This window comes from Acanthamoeba castellanii (assembly GCF_000313135.1).
Source record: "Acanthamoeba castellanii str. Neff unplaced genomic scaffold scf7180000084743, whole genome shotgun sequence".
Classification (NCBI taxonomy): Eukaryota; Discosea; order Longamoebia; family Acanthamoebidae; genus Acanthamoeba; species Acanthamoeba castellanii.
The window spans coordinates 218,487-226,539 of record NW_004457410.1 but is presented as its reverse complement, the minus strand read 5'-3'; the positions used below and the strand labels follow the sequence as shown (position 1 = coordinate 226,539).

Here is an 8,053-nt window from a genome sequence, read left to right as displayed (position 1 = left end):
CAGACGGAGGACGGGCTGGTCTACTCCTTTGGCAACGGACCGCAGCTGGGCAGGCGCGCCACCCAGACCGACCCCACACCGCAGGCACGCCCCCGCCCGCCAATGCAGGCTTTTCCTGGCGGGCACAGACGCGCGCGCCCACAAACGGCAGGGTCGTGGCGGCGGTCGTGGCATGGTGGCATGGTGGTGTATAATGTGGCGGTGGCATGGGGTGCAGGTGATCGGGTTCTTTGAGAAGAGGCAGATCCAGGTGGTGCACGTGTCCGCTGGTTGGGACCACTCGCTCGCCTTGTCCCGTACCTTCACCGCTCCACTTCCCCAACAACAACAACAACCAACAACAACAACAACAACAACAACACACAACAACAACAACAACAACATGACGATGGATGTTGTGCCTATCATACAAGGGGAGGGCGAGCTGTGGGGCTGGGGCACCAGCCTCTACGACCAGTTGGGCTTCGGAGACTCTCTGCACGTCCTCGCCCCCAGGAAGATCCCCGTGCTGCCCCCCGGCCAACGGTGCCGCCCAAAGCCCCCCTCTCCGCTTTGCATGCGGCAGCCCACACAACACACGACACACAGCACGCACGCACGCACGCACGCACGCACGCACGCACCACACACACGCACACACGCGCGCGCACGCACTCTCTCTCGTTGCGAGCAGCTTAGTAACCACACAAGGGGGAGAACAGGGGGAGGGTGACGCACGCTGCCGCCGGCCTCACCCACAGCATTGCGGTAGTCGGTACCTGTTCCTCCCCCGCTCGCAGTGGCGAGATGTATATATGTACATCGGCGCTTACGGCATGGCTCCTCCGGCGTATCTGATCGATCTTTCTCCATAAAACTAAATAGATGGGTGGGAGGTGTGGGGCTGGGGTGACAACACGCGTCAGCAGCTTGGCCAGCTCGACGGAGCCAAGTGCGATTCCGCCCAGCTTGACCGACACGACGCCAATAGAATTGGAATTGGAATCTCACGTGTCGTGGTGGGTGGTGGCTGGTGGGTGGCTGGTGCACCTGCCCCAGGCGCCGGCCCACACCCGTGCGGCTGTACGTGCCTCAGCTCGACGCGGACGAAACGGTGACCCACCTCGACTGCGGGGCGTTCCACAGCGTCATCGCCACCAGTACGCTGTCCGTCACTCGTGTGCTCGTGGCCTGCCGCAGTCCTCACTGACCCTCCCTCTCTTTACCCCGGGAGGGGGGTCTACAACAGGCAAGGGGCGGGTGTGGTCGTGGGGCGCCGGCGACTGTGGTCAGCTGGGCGCGCGGCCCACCACCGCGGGCGGCAGCGCCGTGCTGGTGGCCTTTCCGCGGGAGGGAGGGACAGCCCTCCCCGCCGTCGACAAGCTGGTCTGCGGGGCCTACCACTCCTTCGTCCTCTCCACCGGTACGTGTCAGCCAATTGGCCAAGGTTCCCCGCCACCGCGATTGGGTGCTCACCACGACGGCCACCACCACCGCCGGCCTACAGACGGCGCACTTTATGGATGGGGTCAGGGCACCGACGGGCAGCTGGGAAGCGGGCGACGGCACAACGAGCTGACGCCGATCCGGGTGGCGCTCGCCGACGGCCAGCGCGTTACCGACGTAGGGGCCGGGTGGGGCCACTCGGTGTTCCTCACCACGCCCACTCGCCAGCTGAACGGTGTGCATCGCATACCGACGACAGCCAGCCTGGCTCCGCTGAGTGATGATGCCGGCCGGTGAGAGCTCAGTGGTCCTTGTAAAGAGGGTGTGTGTGTGTAATGAAAGGGCACCATTGGGTGCATACAGTTTCAGGGCGGGAAGGAGGGGAGGGGAGCAGAGGGCGAGGAAGAGCGTCGGGTGAGGCACTGGTCGAACCGCCGAAAGGAGGGCAGACACAGGAGGGGCACGCCGCCCACCAGACCGGCGCGCTCCCTCTCGCGGGTGTCCTCGTTGGTGGCCCTGCTGGTGAAGTCGAGACGATCGCCGCCCATGCACTGCCGCAGGGCCTTGGCCTCGTGCGGGCAGAAGGCCGCCACCACACACCACGCCACCAGAGCCTCGCTGACGCCACACGAACTCTGCTCTGCGCCCCCCTTGCCGGTGCGACAGCGGTAGTGCGCCTCCACCTCTCGCCCGCACGCTGGAAAGTCCCGCAGGACTGTCGTGCGCCATGCTCGCACCCTCCTCAGGTGGTGGGCCTCGTCCGCACCACCACCTTGGTGCGAGGCCGCGCCAGCCGCCGCTGCTCGTGCTGGGTCACCCTCCTCCTGGTCGCTCATGCCTTGTTTAGAAAAGAGAGGAAAAAATAAAAATAAAATAAATTTACAACAAGTGGCCGCCACGCGGGGTGTGCCGCTGTCAGTCGGACTTGGGCGCCTGCTTGTCCTTGATGAGGAAGAGCGTCTGCTCGAGGGCTATGAGCCACGAGATCTTTTCGTCCATGGTGCGCGTCATCAGCGTCTGATGAGGTGCGGTGGTGCATGGTGGGGTGGTGGTGGTCACCGGGGTTAGCGGGGGTTTTGCGGCTTTAGGGAGGAGGGTGCCACGTACGATGGATTGGTCGGCGCGGTCGCTGTGCAGACGGAAGACGCAGTCCACGTGCTCGTTGCCCACGTCTGGAAGAAGACAAAGAAAGAGAAGAGGAGGAGGAGGAGGAGGGGGGTTGTAGCAGGGCTGCGACATTGCGTATTTTCATTCATACGCGGCAACAACAGGAGAGCAGAGGTTTGGGGGGGGGTGTTGGTGCCTTTGACGTAGGGGTTGTGCTCGACGTGCACGGACGGGTTGAGGTAGATCATGAACTTGAGATGGTAGACCCCCGACGCCGGAATGTGCTTGGCCAGCAGGAACACGTCGGAGAACAGGAACACCGTACGCACTGCACCGCACCACCAGCCACCAGCCACCACCATTAGCCGCCACCACCACGCACACACACGCATCGCGAATCAGCGTGGCTGGTGGGGGGCGGGGACGGGCAGCACAGCCAAGGAGTCACCGGTACCCTTTTGTTTGTTGCGGCGCAGCTTCTTTTTGTCGTCGTACATGATGACCATGCCGGACCCCACGAACTCGCGATCGGGTTGCACGAACTCCTGCCCGGCGCCACAACAAGAAGAAATGGAACCCCCGCGCCAGTAAGAGGTGGCCGCGTGCTGGATCCAAGTGGGGGTGGGGGTGGGGTGGGGTGGGGGGAGATGGGCGGGTGTGTGCCTTGATGCGCGGGACCAGGAGGGAGTCGATCTTGCACACGGTGAGGTGGTTTTCGTACTTCTTGACTTGGTTGTTGATGTCCGTCGCGATCGTCGACATGAGATCGAGAGCCTATGCGGGGATGACGATGATATGGAACATGACGCATCAGCACGCGAGGCCAACACACCATTTGCCTGGACTTCCACGTGCGCGCGCGCGAGTGGTGGTACGGTGGCGGTTGGGGTGGTGGTGGTGGTGGTGGCGGCGGCGGCGGTGGTGGTGGTATAAGGCGCGCCGCGTACTTTGTTGAGCTGGTCGTAGTCGGGGTGCGAGCGAGGTGTGATCTTGATGAGCGCCTTGAGCAGGAGAATGTAGCGGGGAATACGCTGGATGGGCTGTTACGACCACACGACACACAGACACACACGACACACACGACGCATGTACACAACATAGAGCAAAAATGGATACGATACGATACGAGACATGAAATGAAGTGAGCACTGTCCCTGTGTAGGGAAGGGCAGGCACGATCTGGTGCGGGCGCGGGTGGGTACCATGATGAGGATGGCAGCAAAGTCGAGGAACCGGAAAGCTCGCGAACTCTCCTAAACGGCGGGGGGTGGGGTGAGTCACCCCTCTCTCGCCAAATGGAAGGGCGTGATGGACGACCACCAGCCACCAGCCACCACCAGCCACCACCACCACCAGCCACCACCACCACCAGAGGGGGAGGGAGAAGGGAGGAAGGGGGGGGTGCACACCTCGCTGAACTGCTGGAAGCGCTTGTTGGCCTTGGTCAGCTCCTGGAGGGCCTCGAGGGCCTCGTTGTAGTGGATGATGTACGGCACGTACACCGCAAAGCGCGGACCCTGGCAGCACGCCCACCACGACGACGATCAGACGGAAGACAGCAGCAGCAGCAGCAGCAGCAGCCACCCCCGCCAACGCCGGCTACGGCACCACTACAGCGACTCCCCATCAGCCGCCACGTGGGGGCGGGGCGGCAGGTACCAGGTCGAGGAAGACGTCGGAGAGCTCGCGGGAGACGTGCCAGGCGCCCGGAGCGACCTTAGCCTCGAGGCGAGCGGTGAGGATGCGCGCCAGCTCGATCATGTCCACCAGCTGGTCCTGCCAGATCACCTGATGGACCCCGTCGTCGTCGTCGTCGTCGTCGTCGTCGAAGAGGGGAAGAGAATTGGGGGGTCAGCCTGGCTTTGGGGGGGGGCCAAACGAAGAGCAGCGAAGAAACGAACGAACCTTGATCTTGTCGGCCTTGACCTTGGCCTTGGACTCCTCCTCGAGCTTCCGCCGGCACTCGTGGAGGTGGGCGAGGGCCTCCATGTAGTTCTTTTCCGTCGTGAAGATCTCGTAGGCAATCTTCTTACGCTCCTCTGCATCCCCGCCGCCGCCACGACAACAACGACACCGACAACGATGGCCCCCGAGGTGAGCATACGGGGGCGGCCGCGGGACACACAGGGCGGGAGTGGAGGGGCCGGGTACTGTGCTTGGAATAGCGCCTCCGAGCGAGCCGCCCTCTGACAGCAGTCTGAACCTTGACCACCTGTGTCGTGTGAGCGTGTGCGTGTGCGTGTGAGTGTGCGTCGTGTGTGTGTGTGTGTGTGTGTGTGGCACACGACGGCACAGTGACGATGACGTGACCATGCCCCCGTGAGGATGCCATCATCGGGTGGGCGATTGGTGGTCCGCTCTCGTAGCCGCGAGGCGACGCGAGGCTTAGTGGCTGCTGGTGGCTGGTTGGAATACGTACGAGGGGGATGCGTGCGCGGTACCAGCCCTCATCGTAGGTGGCCGGTAGCGTAAAGTCTCTGATGTGCGTGCGTGCGTGGCCAGGAGGAACGGGGAGGTCAGGGTGGCGTCGATCCGTCACGGACCACTGATGGGCGGTGATTGGGTGGTGCGAGTGCGTACGTGATGACGGGCTTCAGCATCTGCAGTTCCTTCTCCTCGCGGCGCTGCCGGTCGTTGACCTGGAAGTCCGAGGGCAACTCGGGGAAGGGCACCTTGCTACACACACATCACGCACGCACGCACGTACACACACACACGCACACACGCACACACGCGCGGTCCCACATCACCGCCACCGCCACCACCAAGTTTAGCTCCGCGTTGTCTACAAAAAACAAAACAAAATCAAAAAAACAGAAACGGAGGCGCACTCGATGTTCTTGGCGAAGAAAGTGTCCTTGCCCACGAACACGAGCGTATCGGCGCGATTCTGAATGCGCTCCTTGAGGCGGCTACGCAAGTTCTTCCCTCGCGGCGCCTCCTGCTGTGCCCACGCACGCACGTCCGTGGAAACAGTGTGAGTGTGAGTGGGTGAGAGGCTCCCTCGACAGCCCCACGCCCATCCTGGCGCGAGCTGCCCGGGCCGGCTTTGGACCGCGAACGTCTGGAGGGGGGAATACCACAGGTGATCCCGTCGCCAAGGCTACACACACGACACACACACACACACACACACACACACACACACACACACACACACACACACACACACACACACACACACACGACAGTGCGAGAGGTGCAAGGCACGATCAGGTGGCTGGTGGTGGCTGGTGGCTGGGTGGTGGCGGGTGGTGCCCGGTGTGCGCATACCGGTGGCGGGCGGAGAGCCCGAGATTTCGATGTCGGCGATGCGGAAGCCGGTCTCGAGCGAGGGCTTGGGCGGTGGTACTGGAGCGGCGACGACGGGGGCCACCGCCGGTTCGTCGGCCTCGGTTTCGGACTCCTCCTCGGCAGCCGATGATGCGGAGGCGGTGTCCTCGTCCTCCGTTTCGGTGGCACTCTCCCGGTCGCTCTCTTCGGCGCCCCTGTCGGCGCGTTCCTGCGTGTCTTCTTGGCCGTGGCGCCCTTCTTCTTCTTCTTGGCCCCGCCCGTGCGGTCCACCTCCGCGCCGCTGCTGCTGGACTTGCGGGTCTTCTTGGTCTTTCCCTTCTTCGCCCGGCTGGTCTCCACCGCGTCGTCCTCCTCGTTTTCTTCCGCGTCCGACGCCAGGGTCCTTCGCCTTCGCCTTGCTGCTGCCGCTGCCGCTGCTGCTCCTCTTCCGCTCGTGTCGCTCCTTCTCCTGCTCCTGCTCCTCGGCGGCATCCCGCCTTTCCTTCTCCCGGCGCTGTCGCCGCTTCTCCTCGGCCTCGGCCTCCTTTTGCTGCTTCTCTGCCGCCTCCTCCCCTGCTGCTGCTGCTGCTGCTGCTGCTGCTGCTGCTGCTGCTGCTGCTGGGCCTTCTTCCGCGCAGCTTTCTTGCGCTCCGCCTCTGCCTCCTCCGCCTCCTTTTGCTGCTGCTGCTGTCGCCGCCGCATCTTCTTCTTTCGCTCCCGCTCCTTCTCCGCTTCTTCCTCCTCCTCCTCCTCCTCCCGCTCCCGGCGCCGCTGCTGCCGTTCTGCCTCCCGCTCCTTTTCCTCTTCCTTGCGCCGGGCCTCCTCGCGCTCCCGCTCCCGCTCCCGCTCGAGCCGTTCCTCCTGGCGGCGGCGCCTGTCGATCTCCTCCTGCCGGCGCCGCTTCTCCTCCAGGTCGCGGGCCTTCTCCTCGGCCCACCGCTTCCTGTCGAGCTCCCGCTCCTTCTCCCGAGCCTCGCGCTCCACCTTTTCCCGCAACGCCCTCTCCTGCTCGCTCTCTTCCTCACCGTCCTCGTCGTCGTCGTCGTTGTCGTCGTCATCCTCTGCGGCTGGGTCCTCGTCGTCGTCCTGGTCGTGGTCGTCGAGGTGGTGGGTCTCGGGCTCAGCAGAGAAGGACGAGGCGCGTGCGAGGGAGCGTGCGGCGTCCGGGTGGCGCTGGTAGTAGAGGAGGTCGAGGTCGCGGGCCTGGCGCCTGATGAGGGCGAGGTCGCCCCGCATCTCCTTGAGGTGCTGCCTCAGGTAGAGGCCCGCCTTGTTCCGCTCCAGCGGGTTGACGCCCATCCGACGCGACTTGCGTCGCAGCAGCACCTCGTCGGCACCGACGTCCGCCCGCTTGGGGGCGGGCCGCTCGCGGGCAGTCGGGCCGACCGCGGAGGGACGGCCGGCGAGGGACGAGGCGGCGGCCGGGAAATGGCGGCACACCGGGCAATCGGGGGCCGGGCGCCGACTGGCGTGCCTACAGAACCGGCAGCACCACCCGCCCCGCCGCCGCCCCTGCCCCTGCTGCTTCTGCTGCTGCTGGCCGCTGATGTCGTGCCTGCGGTAGAAGCGGCGGGCGAAGGCCGCCTCCGCAGCGCGGACACCATCGGAGCTCTCCACCACCCGACCCGACCGTCGGGGCTGGGACACCGAGGGAAAGGGGTCCGCGCTGGAGGAACTGGAGCTGGCGGAGGAGAAGGAGGAGGCACCCACTCGTACGCCGAGCGACGGATGCAGCAGCCGCCAAAGATCTGCGATCGTGCCGGCCTCCTCCAGCAGCGGATGCGCCTCCGCCTTGAGCCGGCAACCACACGACATCACACACACACACACACACACGCACAACGTCACACCCAACCACCATCAAGTCCCAGTCAGAGGCAGTGGGCGCGCGCATGCACGGGTGCCAAAAGCAAAGCGATCCTTTGTTGTTTGGGGGGGGGGAGTGGTGGTGGTGGTGGGTACCTCTTTTCGGCGAGACCTCCGCGCTTGCTCAGCACGTCGCCCCACCGGTCGTCGTCGGCCTGCTGCTGCCGCTGCTCCTGCTCCTGCTCCTCCAGCTCCTCCCCGTGGGGCGTCCTCGTCCTCCTCGCCGTCCTGCTCCGCCTCGGCTCTGTACATAGGATGGGATGCGGGCGGGCAAGTATGGGGGGGGGTAGAAATACGCTTACGGGTGAGCGCACACCCAACACCACGGCCGCCGCCGACAACGCTTGCATGCCAGGTTGGTGGGTTGGTGGGTTGGTGGGTT

At 64.8% G+C, this 8,053-nt stretch overlaps 2 protein-coding genes across 2 annotated transcripts in view; one reads left to right on the top strand and one right to left on the bottom strand.

The window, feature by feature from the left end:
- Nucleotides 1–211: 211 nt before the first annotated feature.
- On the top strand, nt 212–1,722 carry ACA1_178350 (regulator of chromosome condensation (RCC1) repeat domain containing protein; the record flags this gene model as incomplete). The annotated part of the gene is made up of 5 exons (XM_004338151.1): nt 212–296; nt 414–525; nt 1,039–1,139; nt 1,229–1,402; nt 1,487–1,722. Coding segments are annotated over 5 exons (708 nt in total), but the record flags the coding sequence as incomplete, so codon positions are not given.
- Nucleotides 1,723–2,340: 618 nt separating this feature from the next.
- The window catches only part of ACA1_178340 (RhoGEF domain containing protein), a gene marked incomplete at both ends in the record, with an annotated part of 7,687 nt that continues 1,974 nt past the window's right edge, over nt 2,341–8,053 (bottom strand). Inside the window, 20 exon segments of the mRNA XM_004338150.1 lie at nt 2,341–2,442; nt 2,533–2,597; nt 2,684–2,860; nt 2,987–3,077; nt 3,211–3,306; nt 3,480–3,572; nt 3,735–3,785; nt 3,942–4,049; nt 4,192–4,320; nt 4,438–4,571; nt 4,684–4,744; nt 4,826–4,924; nt 4,952–5,009; nt 5,113–5,208; nt 5,364–5,476; nt 5,613–5,635; nt 5,806–5,977; nt 5,995–7,480; nt 7,522–7,596; nt 7,768–7,915. Of these exon segments, the coding sequence (XP_004338198.1) occupies nt 2,341–2,442; nt 2,533–2,597; nt 2,684–2,860; nt 2,987–3,077; nt 3,211–3,306; nt 3,480–3,572; nt 3,735–3,785; nt 3,942–4,049; nt 4,192–4,320; nt 4,438–4,571; nt 4,684–4,744; nt 4,826–4,924; nt 4,952–5,009; nt 5,113–5,208; nt 5,364–5,476; nt 5,613–5,635; nt 5,806–5,977; nt 5,995–7,480; nt 7,522–7,596; nt 7,768–7,915 (3,377 nt within the window).